This window comes from Phocoena phocoena, chromosome 6, assembly GCF_963924675.1.
Source record: "Phocoena phocoena chromosome 6, mPhoPho1.1, whole genome shotgun sequence".
NCBI lineage: Eukaryota > Metazoa > Chordata > Mammalia > Artiodactyla > Phocoenidae > Phocoena > Phocoena phocoena.
This window is the reverse complement of record NC_089224.1, coordinates 26,171,141-26,189,615: the sequence shown is the minus strand read 5'-3', so window position 1 is coordinate 26,189,615 and position 18,475 is coordinate 26,171,141. Positions and strand designations below refer to the sequence as shown.

Genomic DNA, 18,475 nt, shown 5'->3' with positions numbered 1-18,475 from the left:
CCTAGTAAAGGAATCTGACTGTTGCCTACTCAGAAATTCTGGAGGAAGCTTGGGCCCTCACAGGTGTTTGCATCCAGGGGCTGTTACGACTACCTGTGAGCCCCTGCTGGGTTTCCAAACTTCAGCCATCTGCCTTCGCAATTTTTACCATTTGCTCGTGTGCTTTTACCTTTAGTTACTACCATCTTACCACCAATTTTTACCATTAGCACCTGTACTCTTACTTGCTTAAAACGATTTAAACAAATTTGCTGTCTGAAAAAGTAAGCTGTGCATTACTTCCATCAATAGAAAACCAGTAACAGGAGCCACAAACAGACAATGACAAAATGAACACAATGAAAATACACGATGTCATTACATCTGTAATGACAGACGTAACAATGGCCTGTTCTACTTTATCACAGAGGAGAGCACACACCAGGGCATGTCCACTTGGCCCGGGCAGCAGCACCAAGAGCTGGCAAGGGATGAGGTGGGCAGCCCCCATATGCATCCCCAAACCTCACCCGCACACCCTCTGGGAAGCTGTGGGGAGGCAGGGAGGCTGCTCTGCTTTTATCAGCCAACTGGACAGGAGTTGAGTCTCGGGTTGGCATTTTGTGTGATGACCATAAATGATGTTTGGGGACGCCTGCGGCAACTGCAATGTTATACACAGCATCTGTGGGCTCCAGTGGTGACATAACCCCTACACCACATTCTTCACTGAAGGAAACACTAAACTGAAGTCAGAGATTAATTAACACAAAGATACAATTTTCTCATCTCAAGGAGTGGGACCCCCTCAATTCTACCCAAACCCCAGGCCCCAGTGTGAGCCCCCATTCCTGCTGGCCAAGCTGCAACTTTACTACTGCATGTTACCCTGTGAGGCCACTAGCAGGTTTCCTGTCTTTCACACTGTGCTTCAGACACCCTACCACGGTGGTGGTGCAGTCCTGCAAGGGCCAGTGGGCCTATCCTGCCATCTACCGAAGCCAGGGGTCTGAGACCCGAGGCGGGCCCCTCCCAATGGTGCATGTGGATTCTGGAGGAAGGGCCATTTCAAGCCACTGTGGATGCCTGTCCTGTGCCCGGTGGATTGATGTGACAGAGTAAGGAAGCCCAAAGGGCAGCATAATGAATGGAGCTGTGTGCGCAAGCAAGGGTCCAAATCTGTGCGAGCCAGGGAGCCGTCACCAGTGATGGGCATCACTGTTCAGCCTCCAAGGGTCTGATGCCTCCAGGGCTCTGCAATAGAATGGGGGCTGCCCTGGTTATGAAGGAGGAGAATGCCTGAAAACTGGGGCCAGGCCGCCTGAGATCCACAGCCTCAGCTGCTTCTCTAAGAGGTGGGACCTTATCACACGTCTGACCCATCCCAGCTGCTGTCTGGACACAAGGACCATGAGCTACCCAGTGTACTGTAAAGCACCATCTAAAGTGTTCATCACCACACTCAGGAACCCCTCAGCTAAGGATACTTACCCCCAGACCTGTCCCGCTGTGTGGTCCCAGGAGTTTCTCCGACACTCTCATTCACTTACCAACCATCTCAGGCCACCTGCCGGTCTGGGGACCACAAGAAAGGAGTTTGAAAAACCAACGTCCTGTTTCCCCCAAAATATTTTTTATTCTTGCTTACATTTGTGTTTCCAATTGTGAATAAAAAATGCTTAGAAAGTGGTTACAAAACATCGTGAACCGGACACGAGGTGTGGGCTCGCCTTCTCTGCATGAGATGACACGGGGCCTGGCGTCTGGGTCTGGGTCGGCCTGCCTGGGCTCAGTCGGGCTTCTCACTTTCAGAATCTAGAAAACAAAACCGCCACAGCTCATTACAGGCCTGACGCGGTCACACGAGGCCCTGGAAGTTGGAATGGCGACACCAGAGTGGTCACGCTCCTTGGAGGGCTGGGCTGCCGGACCATGACCCAGGCACTATGCATACATACCCCGGGCTGCCTCTGCCATCTGGCCACCTTCCACACTGAGCAACCGCCCAAACCAGGCAGGGTCTTGCAGGGCCCACTGCCCTGGAGAGCAAGGTACCTCTGGCTCCACAGGCACAGCAAGCAGAGTCTGCTTGCCGACCTGCCCAGCCTCTGCTCAGAGCTAGCGCTGAGGCGGAGCACTGCACGTGGCCAGGGGCACAAAGCCTGACTGCATCTCGGTGGAAATGCAGGACGAACAGACCAGGGCTGCCACCCCAGCCGCGGGGAGCCGGAGGCACCACGACCCCCAGCTTGAGTACACGCAGAACACACGCAGGGGCACCAGCTGCTGACCATAAGGCCATCAGGGCCGGTGAGCCAGGAAAACATGCTGAATTCCACGGGGCCCTCCCCAAATCCGCACCAAGGCCCTGCACCTACAGGACAGCAGAGCCCCTCAGGTGACCCCAGGGCAGGTGGCCCAGCCCCCCACCCAGCTCTGTCCAAAGTGAGTCACACAAACCTGGCTTTCTGTGAGACAGCCAACATGGACAGGGGGCAGAGACACCATTTAGTTGGCCGTGAGACTCATGCCCTCCATGGGGCAGAGTCCACTGTACATCTAAATGCAGTTCAAACTCAGAGTTTGAAAGCCGAGTGAACAAGCCAACCTAGGCCCGAAGCCACAGAGCTGGCATGGGGTTCCCGCCCAACAGCCCACTCTCGTCCTCTGAGCCATGTCGGCGCAGCGTCAATCACACCCGGCTCCTGCCAGGAAGAAAGCACCTGCCACTCAGCCCCCAGGCCCCTCATGGCCACCCCGGCCTCCTGGGCAAGGTGTTGACAGCAGGCATGGAGCTGAGAGTGAAACTGTCAGGACAGGGCAGTGCTGCCTGCCAGGGCTACCCACCCCATGCTCCCTTTGAGACTGGCTGTTCAGCTTTTACGTGGACACAAGATAAGAAAAAGATGTTGTTCCACACTGTTTTCAAGCAAAAATGTTTATTTTTCTCCTTCAAATATACAATCTCTTGGGGAGTCTGTGCCACTGACCGTTCACATTCAAGGCCAGGACTCCAAACCACATGTCTGGTACAGCAAGGGGAGCGGGAAGAGGGCGGCTTCCACCACCCTCAGGAACCAGGCGCACATAATTCTCAACCCAAGGACCAAGGGGCACATTATAGAGAACAGAAATCTCTTACTATAGTGTCACGGCCTGGCAGAAGAGTCTGTATAATCACCTAGAAAATTCAATTCTAACTGAATTGATGGAATAATATATTTAAATCAAAATAATTCAGCCAGTCCTAGTAAAGTCCCAAAGTACAGCAGAACTATACAATTCATAGCTGGGCAGCCCAACCAGTGGCCCCCCAGTGGGAAATGGGAAATATCTTGGTCAGTGAGAAGCAGGGCCTTCAGCTCCCACCCTGGGCTGTTTGGTGCCTGTCTGGGATGAGCCCCACTGAAATTTCCAGGAGAGGAACACTCCCACCCCTAGCAGGGCAACCTCAGTGCCTGGAGAAGTCTGGAGGCCAGAGGTGGGTGGAACAGCCTGTGAACACATGGCAAAGCTAGGCCCAAGTGGCCACAGGCCTCAGTGCAAATGACAGAAAAGGAAGGCAGGTCAGTAGGAGAGTTGGCAGGCCCCCAGAGCAGAAGGGGTCCACTGTCTCTGCAAAGCAGGCGGCCTGCCTGTGCTCCTGCACCAGACACACACTTGTACCTCCCCCACACTCACAGCAGCCCTGCGGGCTTTGGGTCATGAGGGCGTGTCTGCTTACCTAGCGCTTTACAGCAGGTTCCACAGAGCCAAACACAGATGCTAACATTCCTGACTAAGAGACCAACTACCAGTAGCAATGCACTGCCCCAATAACCATGCATCCCTGGGCAGTTTGCTGGCAGTGCCCGTGGCACTGCAGTTGAGGGAGTGTGTCCATTTGTTTGCTATCTATGACCATACAGCTGGAGAGACCTCGTTTTACGAGTACAAAGCAGAACTCTTCTAGCATTTGCAACTCTTCAATATTCAAGGTCACTAGTTCAATTTCTTTTAAAGCACGTACAACAGAAAAGTCAAGATCAGACTTTAGCTTCAGATTTTCAAACCATTCATGTCTCTGCAACTTAACAAGGGAAATAGAGATATCAATACACAAGCCAACTGTAAATGAAATACATCTTTTCTGATACATGATCTTTTAAAACATCTCTTTCCATCAGGGAATGGAAAAGCTGGAATTCAAGGCACTGTACTTCTGCAGGGTGATTACAATGTTCTAACCATCAACTCAAGTACAGGAAGTGAGTGCAAAGACAGCAAGTGTGGACCACGGGAAACTAAGAGGGAACAAGGTCTGCAGCAATAAAGAAAGCAAGGACTGCCGCCCTGGCTGGGCACCCATGGGCAGGCGGGGCAGGACTTGGAGGCCAAACCACAACCTGACTCCTCTGGGCTATTCAGTTCAGTATGTTCCACTTGGCAAGTGGTGAGACAGAGGAGCTATGTGATCCGCAGCCTGGGGCCAGGCATGCTGACCATAGGTGGCCACAAGAACATGGGGAGTGCTGGCGTGCCTGTTGCACCCAAGCCTGGCCCCTCATTGAGGCTCCAGCTGCCTGCTTGGGCTGCCCAGGGCCCCCAGGACACTGGAGCTGGGATCAGGCTTCCACACTGGCCCAAAGGCAGTGCGTAGGGTGGGGCTGGAAAGCAGGAGAGAGCAGTACCTGGCATGGGCACAGGCTGGGCTGAAGCAGCTCCAGGAATGACCGCGGTGGGTAGAGGGCTGGGTGCCGGGGCCAGACATGGCATCCCCACTGCTGTTCGAGACGTGTTCATCTACAAGACAAGAAACGTGGCTTCAATCAGCTAGCCTCCCTCAGTGGCCTTGGGGGTCCCCACAGTTTCTCCATCCTCAGGAGAGGGTGGTCTCAGGACCTGACATGGGGCACCTTTAATGGCTGATGCCAGAGTGGAAGTACGCAGCTGGGAGGCAGCCGCCGTCCCTCCCTCCTTCCACAGAGCTGCAGCCTGCCCACCTCTGGGCCACATGCCCCGACTGTCCACAGGCCAGAGTGGGCTTCAAAGCAGACCCCTCAGGACATGAACCCTGAAGTCGCACTAAGGGGACCACACACTCCAACCCAAGGCCTCCTGCTTGATTGGTCAGTGCCATTATGGCAGGACCAGAACAGCTGGGAGCTGTGCAGGGTTGTGTGCCCAGAGATCCAGAGTCAGTGGCAGGGCAGCCCTTCTGCTCTCTGCACCTCAGATATAACCCCACAGGAGAAGCAGCACAAGGACTGGGAAATGAGCTGTGATGGCTGGTGAGGCCAGCATGGCCGTGATGCAGAAACCTGATGAGGCTACTGCAAGAAAACAGGGTAGGGCCCAACAGCCTTCAAACTGTCTAGACAAAATGTTGGCAGATCTGACCAAGCAACTATAAAACAAGATAAAACATCAGAGCCAAGTGAGGTTTGCCCCAGGAATGCAATGATGTCCCAGTAGAAATCACTGCATCTCACCACAGTTACATCCCAAGGGAGAATTCCACGTGATGCTCCCCACAGATGCAGGGAGAGTGTCTGAGGAGTTCCACCCTGCTTCATGGTAAGCACAGCTGCTGAAGCTGGAGGGTGCCTCCTCCATCTGGAAGGGCCTCTGCAGAACCCACAGCCAACCCTGTGCCGATGGTGAAATGCCAAATGTACTTCACCCAAGGATCCCCCTGTCCCTGGCCAACACTGTGTGGAAAGTTCCAGCCAATAAAAGAAAAGGAATAAGGGGCACAGACTAGAAAAGAGAAAGGAAAACCATCCTTATTTGCAGATGACAAGATCGTGTATGGAGAAAACCCCAAAGAGCAGACAAACCAATTTCTAGAACTAAAAAGCACATTTAGCAAGATTGCAGGCTACAAGGAACAGAAAACAACCATATTTCTATATACTACCAACATATAACTGTAAAGGGAAATTTTAAAGCAATAAAATTTACAACCACATTCCAAAATGTCAACTATCTCAGGGTAAATTTAATGAAAGCTGTGTAACACCTTTACACTGAAAACTATAAAACTTTGCTGAGAGAAAATTAAAAAGACATAAACAAAGCAATGCCATGTTTATAGAAAGACTCACTACTGTTAATGTGTCAAATCTTACCCAGATGCTTAACAGATGCGATACAATTGGAATCAAAGTCCCATAAGGCTATTTTGTAGGAATATACAAGCTGTTTCTAAAATGTAGGTGGAACTATTAAAGACCTAGAAAAATCAAGAAATTCTTGGGAAGGGACAAATTAGAAGTATTAACAAACTATACATAAAATAGATAAGCAACAAGGATTTACTGTATAACACAGGGAATTACACCCAATATTTTGTAATAACCTATAATGGAATATAATTTGAAAAAAGAAAGTAACCACTAGCTAAGGCTTCAGCAAACAAAACCAGCAAATGCTGGGGAAGGAGAGAATCTGTTTTCCAGAGTTATCACTTATAATATTCAGATGTCCAGTTTTCAACAAGAAATCACAAAATCTTTGCAAAGAAAATGAAAAGTATGATCCATACAGAGAGAAAATTCATTAATAGAAAATGTCCCTGAAGAAGTCTAAACATTGCACTTACAAAATAAAGACTTTAAATCAACTGCTTTAAATATGTTCAAAGAGTTAGAGGAAACCATAGACAAAAAGAAAACCAGGAAAATGATTCATCAACAACATGAGAATATCAATAAAGTGACAGAAGTTATAAAAGGAACCAAATATTAGAGCTGAAATATTAGAGTTAAAAGGTATAATAACTGAAATTTAAATTCCACTAGAGAAGCTCAAAAGCAGATTTGAGCAGGAAGAATAAAGAAACAGCAAACTTGAGACCACAGAATTGAAATTATCAAGTCTGAGAAACAGAAAGAATAAAAAAAAAAGAATGAAGAAAAGAAAAGTATACAGAGCCTATCAGGGAGAAGAGAAAGTGAAGGACAGGAAAAAATACTTGAAGTAGCGAAAGAAAAGACTGTCAACCAAGATTCTACAACCAGCAAAATGAACCTTCACGATGAAGGAGAAATTAAGACTTCTGGATAAACAAAAACTAAGGCAGGTTGTTACTAAAAGATATGCCCCACAAGAAATGCTAAAAGAAGAACTTTCATTTCAGGCTGAAATGAAAGGATAATAGACAGTAACTCAAAGCCATGAGACGAAATAAAGAAAGCAACTACACAGCTAAATACGTAAGCCAACACTATTGTACTTTTGGTTTTAATTCCTTTTGTCCCCTATATGATTTAAAAGAATGCATTAGATTATAAATCTGTATGAATGGGCACACAATGTATAAAGATGCAATCTGTGCAAAAACAACACAAAGGAGGAGGGATGGAGACATATATGAGGAGAGTGTTGAAACAAAGTTGGTATTACTCAAACTAGGTTGTTATAAGGTTAAGATTTTAATTGTAATCCCTAAGGTAACCAATACGAAAATAACAAAAACGTGTGCAGAAAAGTAAAAAAAAGCGGGGGGGGGAGGGGATAAAAACCTGTAGAACATACAGAAAAATAAATAGTTAAACCAGCAGAAGTCCTTTATTAACCATAATTACTTTAAATGTAAATGGACTGAACTCTCCAATTAATAGGCAAAGATTGGCAGAGTAGATAAAAAAGCATAATTAATCTATATGCTATCTACAAAACACACACTTTAGATACAAACACACAAAGAGGTTGAAAGTAAAAGGATGGAGGACAGGAGATCAAGATGGCAGAGTAGGGGCTTCCCTGGTGGCGCAGTGGTTGAGAGTCCGCCTGCCGATGCAGGGGATGCGGGTTCGTGCCCCAGTCCGGGAAGATCCCACATGCCGCAGAGCAGCTGGGCCTGTGAGCCATGGCCGCTGAGCCTGCGTGTCCGGAGCCTGTGCTCTGCAATGGGAGAGGCCACAACAGTGAGAGGCCTGCGTACCGTAAAAAAAAAAAAAAAGATGGCAGAGTAGGAAGGTGCTGAGCTCACTTCCCCCCAAGAACACATCAAAAATACATCCATAAAGTAGAACAATTCTCTCTGAAAACAAACTGGAAATGGACAGAAATATTCTTCTAAAACAAAAGTTGTAAAAGAAAGATCCACACGAGTCAGATAAGAAGGGAAAAGAGCTATCAGGTTGGGACCCAGGCCCACAGAAGAAGAGGGGGATATCACCACTAGGAGATCCTCCCTGGGGACTGAGTGGTTTGAACCACATATTGGGTACCCCAGCCCTGGCGTCCAACATGCTGACATTCACATTACAGGGGTTCCAGAAGGAGACAAGTCTTCTTACTGGTTTGAAAACTAATAGGACTTCGAGGAGGGCTGTGAGAAACCTAGACCTGGCTCGTGACACAAGCTTGCTTGCTCCCAGGAATGAGGTGTAGAATGGAGATGAAAACTGCCCCAGAATTCCGGATGGTTTCATGAAACCACCTAGCATGCATCCAGCTCATCTACCTCTGAAGAGCTTCCCACTAGGTTGAAGGCTGCCATTGCTGAGGAAAGTGTGCAGTTGGGGATGGAACTGACTCAGACCCAACACTGTATATAAATGGGGCAAGGGCAGCCTTTGCTGGCACTCACAGAGGCAGCAGATCAGGAGCTGTATGGAGCTGACTAGCATTCTGGGATTGTCCCAGTGTACACCCTGGCCCACACCAGGTGCCCACTGCAGCCCTTTTGCTCCAGCACTGTGCCCCCTGGAGCCAACGTGTCATTGCTGGGAGAGGGAAGAGAGCACACTTAGAGGGAAAGGAGCCAGCTCGGACCCCACCCCTGCTTCAGCACCTTGGGATGAGACCCCACCCCTGATAGGGTAGTGATGACGACTCAGCATAGAAGAAGCTTCAGCTCACCCATGGCTCTGGCTCTAGCCCCTCCATCCCCAGCCCCACCACCCACCAAATTGATACCAGACAGCATATCCTGGGGGAAGACATGACCCATGCTCACTTCAGATCCAGCTCTCGCACCGAAACTACTGAACACGTGCAGACTGCATAGAGATGCTCCCACACAAGTACAACCCTTCAAGACCGAGATAGGTAACTGTTTCACCTAATTTTATAGAGATAAGAAACATTAAGCAAAATGAGAAAACAAAGGAATGTCTTTATAACGAAAAAACAAAGAAAAAACTCTGAAAAAACAACTAATGAAAGAGAGAAAATTTACCAGATAAAGAGTTCAAAGCATTAGTAGTAAGAATACTAACTGAACTAGGGAAAAGAATAGATGAGGACAGAGAGAATTTTAACACGGAACTAGAAAATATAAAAACCAGTCAGAACTGAAGAGTGAAATAACTAAAATGAAAAACACACTAGAAGGAATTAACAGACGGTAATATGTAATAGAGAAGAATGCATAAGTGATCTGGAAGATAGAATAATGGAAATCACCCAATCAAAACAGTAAAAAGAGAAACAAATTTTTAAAATATGAGAACAGTTTAAGGGACCTCTGAGACAACATCAACCATGCTAACCTTCACATTATAAGGGTTCCAGAAGGAGAAGAGAGTTGAAAATGTATTTGATGAAATTATGGCTGAAAACTTCCTGAACCTGGAGAAGGAAACAGATACCCAGGTACACAGAGTATCCCAAACAAGATGAACTGAAAGAGACACAGACCAAGATGTATCATAATTAAAATGGTAAAAGTTAGAGATAAGGAGAGAATTTAAAGGTAGCAAGAGAAAAGCAAAGAGTCACGTACAAAGGAACACCCATAAGTCTATCAGCTGATTTTTCTGCACAAACTTTGCAGGCCAGAAGGGAATGGCATGACATATTTATAGTGCTCAAAGGGAAGAATCTACAACCTAGGACAATCTACCCAGCAAGATTATCATTCAGAATTAGAAGTGAGATAAAGAACTTCTCAAATAAGAAATAACTAAAAGAGTCATCAATACTTAAACTAACCCTAAAAGAAGTCTTAAATGGTCTTCTCCAAGTGGGAAAAAAAAGGCTACAACAAGATGTAAGGATTTATAGGAAAGGAAAAACCCCACAAGTAAAGGCAAATATATAGCAAAGGCTGTGGATCAATCACTTAACATAAGCTAGTACAAAGATTAAAAGACAAAAATTGGAAAATAAACTATAACCACAATCAACAGTTAAGGGATAAACATGAAGATGTAAAATATGACATCAAATACATAAAATGTATGGGAGGGGAGTAAAAAAATGTAGATCCTTTAGAATGTGTTTGAACTTAAATAACTACCAGTTTAAAACAAGCAGATACATAGGTCAACGTATATGAAACCCAAGGTAACCACAAATCAAAATCCTACAATAGATACACAAAAATAGGGAGAAAGTAACACAAGCATGCCATGATTTGATAAAGAAAATAATCAAACCACAAGGGAAGAAACTAAAAGAAGAAGAAAATAATATAGAATGATAAAAACAACCAGAAAACAAGTAACAAATGGCAGTTAAGTACATACCTATATAGAATTACTTTAAATGTCAATGGACTAAATGTTCCAATCAAATGACACAGAGTGGATGACTGGATAAAAAACAAGACCCATCTATGTGCAAGAGACTCTCTTTAGAATTAAAGACACACAGACTAAAAGTGAAGGGATGGAAGGAGCTATTTCATGGAAATGAAAACGACAAGAGAGCTGGTAGCAATACTAATATCGTGCAAATTAGACTTTAAAAAAAAAGTCTACAAAAAAGACAAAGAAGGATATTATATAATGATATAGTGATCAATACAAGAAGAGAATATACATTTATTAATATGTATGCACTTCATATAGGTGCAACTAAATATGGAAAGCAAATATTAACAGACATAAAAAGGAGACACTGACAATAATAGAATAATAGTTGGAGACTATAATGAAATATTGGTCTTAAATGACACATTAGACAAATTGGACTTAATAAATATATATAGGACATTCCATCCAAAAACAGCAGAATACACATTCTTTTCAAGTGCACGTGGAATGTTCTCTAGGATAGATCACATGCCAGGCCAAAAAACAAGTCTCAATAAATAGAAGAGAACTGAAATTACATCAAGCTTTTTTTTTCAACCACAACAGTATGAAACTAGAAACCAAGTACTGGAAGAAAAATGGGAAAAGCACAAACACATGGAGACTAAACGACATGTTAATAAAAGAAACAATGGATGAATGAAAAAATCAAAGAGGAAATCAGAAAAAAACGAGACAAATGAAAAAAACCGCAACTTTGCACAATCTACAGGACGCAGCAGAAGCAAATATAAGAGGGAAGATTATAATAATACATGCATACCTGAGTATACAAGAAAAATCTCAGATAAACAACCTATCCTCCATCTAAATGAATTAGAAAAAGAACAAAGCCCAAGTTAGCACAAGTAATACCTAGTGAAGAGCTAATACCTAGTGTAACAAACTATTGTTACAGAACAGCTAATACCCAGTGTAACAAACTATTCCAACAAAATGAAGAGGAGGGAACACCCCCAAATTCATTCTACGAGCCCACCATTATACTGATACCAAATCTAGAAAAAGACATTACAGAGAAAAGAAAATTACTAGTCAATATCTGTGATGAATATAGATGCAAAAATCCTCAAAAAATATTGGCAAACCAAATTCAATAATATATAAAAAGGATAATACACCATGATCAAGTGGCATTTATTCCACAGATTCAAGGACAGTTCAATATCCACAAGTCAATCAGTGTGATACACCACATTAACAAAAGGAAGGATAAAAATCACATTATCATTTCAATAGACACAGAAAAAGCATTTGACAAAATTCAACTTCCATTCATGATAAAGACTTGCATCAAAGTTGGTATAGAGGAAACATATTTCAACATAATAAAGGCCATTTATGACAAACCCACAGCTAACATCACACTCAACAGTGAAAAGCCAAAACTTTTCCTCTAAAATCAGGAAAAAAACAAGGATGCCCACTCTCGCCACTGAGAAGTAGTACTGGAAGTCCTAGCCACAGCAGTCAGACAAGAAAAAGAAATAAAAGGCATCCAAATTGGAAAGGAAGAAGTAAAAATGTCACTATTTGCAGATGACATGATGTTATACTCAGAAAATTCTGAAGTTCCATCAAAAAACTATGAGAACTAATAAATGAATTCAGTAAAGTTGCAGGATACAAGATTGACATACAGAAATCTATTGGTTTTCTAAACACTAATAATCAACTATCAGAAAGAGAAAACAATAAAACAATCGCATTTAAAATTGCATCAAAGAGAATAAAATACCTAGGAATAAACTTAACCAAGGAGGTGAAAGATCTATAACCTGAAGACTCTAAAACATTGATGAAGGATATTTAAGATGACACAAACAAATAGAAAAGATATTCCATGTTCCTGAATTGGAAGAATTAATACTGTTAAAATGGCCATACTACCCAAAGCAATCTACAGATTTGATTCAATCCCTATCAAATTACCCATGACATTTTCCACAAAACTAGAACAAATAATCCTAAAATTTATATGGAACCAAAAAGGCTCCCAATTACCAAACCAATCTTGAGAAAAAAGAACAAAGCTGGAGGTATCACACTCCCCAACTTCACATTATACTACATAGGTACAGTAATCAAAAGAGCATGGTACTGACACAAAAACAGAAACATACATAATGGAACAGAATGAACAGCCCCTCCCAAAACCCATAAACTTATGGTCAATTAATCTACAACAAAGGAGGCAAGAATATACAATGGGGAAAAGGCAGTCTCTTCAGTAAGTGGTGCTGGGAAAACTGGACAACTACATGTAAAAGAATAAAATTAGAACATTCTCTAACACCATATAAAAAAATAAACTCGAAATGAATTAATATCTTAAATAAGACTGAAACCCATAAAACTACTTGAGGAAAATTTAGGCAGAACACTCTTTGACATAAATCAAAGGAATATTTTTTTGGCTCTGTCTCCTAAGGCAAATGAAACAAAAGCAAAACCAAACATGGGACCTAATTAAACTTAAAAGCTTTTGCACAGCTAAAGAAACCTTCGACAAAAAGAAAAGACAACCTATTATCGAGAGTGAGAAAATATTTGCAAGTGATATGACTGATAAGGGGTGAATATCCAAAATACATAAACAGCTCATATAATTCAATATCAAAAAAACAAATAACCTGATTAAAAAATGGGCAGAAGACTTGAATAGATATTTCTCAAAGAAGACATACACATGGCCAAAGGGCACATGAAAAGATTCTCAACATTGGTAATCAGAGAAATGTAAATCAAAACCACAAGGAAGTATCACCTCACACCTGTCAGAATAGCTATCATCAAAAAGACCACCAATAACAAATGTTGGCAAGGATATGGAGAAAAGGTTACCCTAGTACACTGCGGACGGGAATGCAAATTGGTGCAGCCACTATGGAAAACATTATGGAGGTTCTTCAAAAAACTGAAAATAGAACCACCATATGATCCAGCAATTACTTTCCTGGGTATATATCCATAGAAAATGAAAACACTAATTTGAAAAGATAGAGTGATCACAGCAGCTTCATGTACAATAGCCAAGATATGGAAACAACCTAAGCAACAGATGAATGGATAAAGAAAATGTGGGTTACATATATAATGGAATATTACTCAGCCATAAAAAATGAAATTTTGCCATTTGCATCAACATGGATGGATCTGGAGAGTATTATGCTTAGTGAAATAAATCAGAGAAAGAAAAATATTGTATATGATCAGTTATATGTGGAATATAAAAAATAAAATAAACTAATATAACAAAACATATAGATTCACAGATATATAGAAAACAAACTAGTGGTTACCAGTGGGAAGCTGGAGGGAGGGAGGGGCAAGATAGTGGTAGGGGATTAAGAGGTACAAACTAATAGGTATAAAATAAATAAGCTACGAGGATATATTATACAGCACAGGAAATACAGCCAACATTTTATAATAACTAATGATGTACATCTATAAAAATACTGAATAACTATGTTGTACACGTGAAACTAATAAAATAGTTTAAATCAACTGTATTTCAATTAAAAATTCTTTAAAAAAAGAAAAAGAAAGTGAAATGATGGGAAAATAAACTCTTGAGAGCTGATCCAAGATGGTACAGTGGAAGGAGCTTGGGCTTACCTCACAACAAAACCACAACTAACTGCTGAACAGCCATCGATAAAAAAGACTGGAAGCTGCCAAAAGAGATATTCTACATCCAAAGATATAAAGAAGGAACCACAACAAGATGGTAGGAGGGGCACACTCACAATATAATCAAATCCCATTACCCTGGGTGGGCGATCCACAAACTGGAGAACTATTATATTGCAGAAGTTCTCCCACAGGAGTTAGAGTTCTGAGCTCCACGTTAGGTTCCCCAGCTGGGGGTCTGACATCAGAGGGAGGAGCCCCAGAGACATTTGGCTTTGAAGGCCAGGAAGGCTTGATTGCAGGAGCTCCACAGGACTAGGGGAAGCAGAGACTCCACTCTTGGAGGGTGCACACAAGGTCTCGCATGTACTGGGACCCAGGGCAAAGGCAGTGACTTCACAGGAGCCTAGGCTGGACCTACCTGCTGGTCTTGGAGGATCTCCTGGGGAGGGGGTTGTGGCTGTGGCTCTCCCTTGGGATGTGGACATGGGTGGTGGAGATTTCAGGGAGTGTGCAGCTACATGAACTCTCAAGGAGGCAGACATCTTGCTTGGGTCATCAGCACCAAGACCTGGCCCCACCCAACAGCCTGTAGTCTCCAGTACTGGGACGCCTCAGGCCAAACAACAGCCCTACCCATCAGCAGACAGGCTGCCTAAAGACTTCTTGAGCCCACAGCCACCTCTAGACACATCCCTTGACACGGTTCTGCCCATCGGCCCACCAAAGGGCCAAGATCCAGCTCCACCCACCAGTAGGCAGGCACCAGACCCTCCCACTAGGAGACCTGCACAAGCGTCTATACCAGCCTCACCCACCGGGGCAGACACCAGAAACAAGACTACTACAATCAGGCAGCCTGCAGAACTGAGCCTGCAAATACAGGAATTTGTTCCAGACAAACAAACAAGATAAAACCCCAAAGAACAACTAAGCAAAGTAGAGACAGGCAATCTACCAGAGAAAGAATTCAGCATAATGATAGTAAAGATGATCCAAGATCTCAGAAAAAGAATGGATGCACAGTGTGAGAAAATACAAGAAATTTTTAATAAAGAATTAGAAAATATAGAGAACAACCAGAGTTGAAGAATACAATAATTGAAATGAAAAATATACCAGAAGGAATCAATAGCAGAATAAATGATGCAGAAGAACGAATAAGTGAGCTGGAAGACAGAAAGGGGGAAATCACTGCTGCAGAACAGAATAAAGAAAGAAGAATGAAAAGAAATGAAGACAGTTTAGGAGACCTCTGGGACAAAATTAAATTCACTAACATTCACATTATAGGGGTCCCAAAAGGAGAGGAGAGAGAGAAAGGGCCTGAGAAAATATTTGAAGAGATAATAGCTGAAAACTTCCCTAACATGAGAAAGAAAACACTCACTTAAGTCCAGGAAATGCAGAGAGTCCCAGGCAGGATTAACCAAAGCAGGAACATGCCAAGACACAGTAATCAAATTGACAAACATTAAAGACAAAGAGAAAATATTAAAAGCAACAAGGAATAAGCAACAAATAATGTACAAGGGAATCCCCTTATGGTTATCAGTTGATTTTTTTTTTTTTTATCAGTTGATTTTTTCAGCAGAAACTCTGCAGGCCAAAAGGGAGTGGCACGATACATTTAAATGAAGAAAGGGAAAGAATATTCGACCCAGCAAGGTGCTCATTCAGATTCAACAGAGAAATAAAAAGCTTTACAGACAAGCAACAGGTAAAAGAATTCAGCACCACCAAACCAGTTTCACAACAAATGCTAAAGGAACTTCTCTAGATGGAAAAGAAGAGGCCACAACTGGAAACAAGAAAATTACAAAATGGGAAAGCTCACCAGGAAAGGCAAACATACAGTAAAGGTAAGAAATCATCCACACACAAATAGGATATCTAAACCCATAATAGTGAGAGGAAGAGAGTACAAATGCAGGATATTTGAAATACATTTGAAATTAAGAGCTCAGCAACTGAAAACAATTGTGTGTGTGTACATATATGTGTGTGTGTGTGTGTATACGGCTGTATCAAAACCTCATGGTAACCACAAACCAAAAATATATAATAGATATACACACACATAAGAAAAAGGAATCCAAATACAACAGTACACAGAGTCATCAAATCACAAGAGAAGAGAAAAACGGAGGAAAGGAAGAAAAAGACCTACAAAAACAAACCCAAAACAATTAATAAAAGGGCAATAAGAACATATGTATTGATAATTACCTTAAATGTAAAAGGATTAAATGCTCCAACCGAAAGATACAGACTGGCTGAATGGATACAAAAATAAGACCTGTATATATGCTGTTTATAAGAGACCCACTTAAGCTATAGAGACACATACAGACTAAAAGTGAGGGGATGGAAAAAAGTATTCCATGCAAATGTAAATGAAAAGAAAGCTGGAGTATCAATACTCATATGAGACAAAATAGACTTTAAAATAAAGACTGTTACAAAAGACAAGGAAGGACAATACATAATGATCAAGGTATCAAGCCAAGAAGATATAACAGTTGTTAACATATATGCACCTAACATAGGAGCACTTCAGTATATAAGGGAAATGCTAACATCCATAAAAGAAAAAGTTGACAGTAACACAATAATAGCTGGTGACTTTAACACCCCACTTTCATCAATGGGCAGATCAACCGGACAGAAAATCAATAAGGAAACACAGGCCTTAAATGACACATTAGACCTAATGGACTTAATTGATATTTACAGAACATTCCATCCAAAAGCAGCAGAATACACATTCTTCTCAAGTGCACATGGAACATTCTCCAGGATAGATGACATCCTGGGCCACAAAACAACTCTTGCTAAATTTAAGAAAACTGAAATCATTTCAAGCATCTTTTCCAACCACAACGCTATGAGATTAGAAATCAACTACAAGAAAAAAAACTGCAAAAAATACAAACACATGGAGGCTAAACAATATGTTACTAAATAACCAACGGACTACTGAAGAAAGCAAAGGGGAAATCAAAAAATACCTAGAGCTAAATGAAAACAGAATCATGATGATCTGAAACCTATGGGACACAGCAAAAGCAGTTCTAGGAGGGAAGTTTATAGAGATACAAGCTTACCTCAGGAAATAAGAAAAATCTAAAATAAACAACGTAAAGTTACACCTAAAGCAACTAGAGAAAAAAGAACAAAACCCAAAGTTAGTAGAAGGAAAGAAATCATAAAGATCAGAGCAGAAATAAATGAAACAGAGACGAAGAAAACAATAGAAAAGATCAATGAAACTAAAGCCTGGTTCTTTGAAAAGATAGAGAAAATTGATAAAACTTTAGCAAGACTCATCAAGAATAAAAGGGAGAAAGCCCAAATCAATAAAGTTAGAAATGAAATTAGAAATGAAAAAGGAGAAGTTACAACCAATACCACAGAAATAAAAAGGACCATAACAGACTACTACTACTACTATAACCTAAAAGAAATGGACAAATTCTTAGAAAGGTACAATCTCCCAAGACTGAACCTGGAAGCAACTGAACATACGAACAGACCAATTACAAGTACTGAAATTGAATCTGTGATTTAAAAAACTCCAAACAAACAAAAGTCCAGGACCAGAGGGCTTCATAGGTGAATTCCTTCAAACATTTAAAGAAGAGTGAACATCTATCCTGAAACTATTCCAAAAAGTCACAGAGTAAGGAACACTTCTAAACTCATTCTCTGAGGCCACCATCACCCTGATACCAAAACCAGACAAAGATATTACAAAAAAAGAAAATTACAGAACAGTATCACTGATGAATACAGATGCAAAAACCCTCAATAAAATACTAGCAAACCAAATCCAACAACACATTAAAAGGATCATACACCATGATCAAGTAGCATTTATCCCAGGGATGCAAGAACTTTTCAATATCTGCAAATCAATCAGTGTGATACACCACATTAACATATTAAAGAATAAAAACCATATGATCATCTCAATAGATGCAGAAAAAGCTTTTGACAAAATTCAACACCCACTTATATGATAAAACCTTTCCAGAAAGTGGGAATAGAGGGCACCTACCTCAACATAATAAAGGCCAACATCATTCTCAATGGTGAAAAACTGAAAACATTTCCTCAAAGATGAAGAACAAGACAAGGATGTCCACTCTCGCCACTTTTATTCAACATAGTTTTGGAAGTCCTAGCCACAGCAATCAGAGAAGAAAAAGAAATCAAAGGTCTCCATATTGGAAAAGAGGAAGTAAAACTGTCACTGTTTGGAGATGACATGATACTATACATAGAAAATCCTAAAGGTGCTACCAGAAAACTACTAGAGCTCGTCAATG

General features: G+C 42.0%; 1 protein-coding gene across 1 annotated transcript in view; it reads right to left on the bottom strand.

Annotated features, from left to right (window-relative positions):
* Nucleotides 1-1,768: 1,768 nt before the first annotated feature.
* WNK2 (WNK lysine deficient protein kinase 2) overlaps nucleotides 1,769-18,475 on the bottom strand; it is a 164,556-nt gene continuing 147,849 nt past the window's right edge. Inside the window, exons 27-28 of the mRNA XM_065878923.1 lie at nucleotides 4,650-4,761; nucleotides 1,769-1,794 (exon numbers count right to left, since the gene is read on the bottom strand). Coding sequence (XP_065734995.1) covers nucleotides 1,769-1,794; nucleotides 4,650-4,761 — 138 coding nt within the window. The remainder of the gene's footprint in view (nucleotides 1,795-4,649; nucleotides 4,762-18,475) is intronic.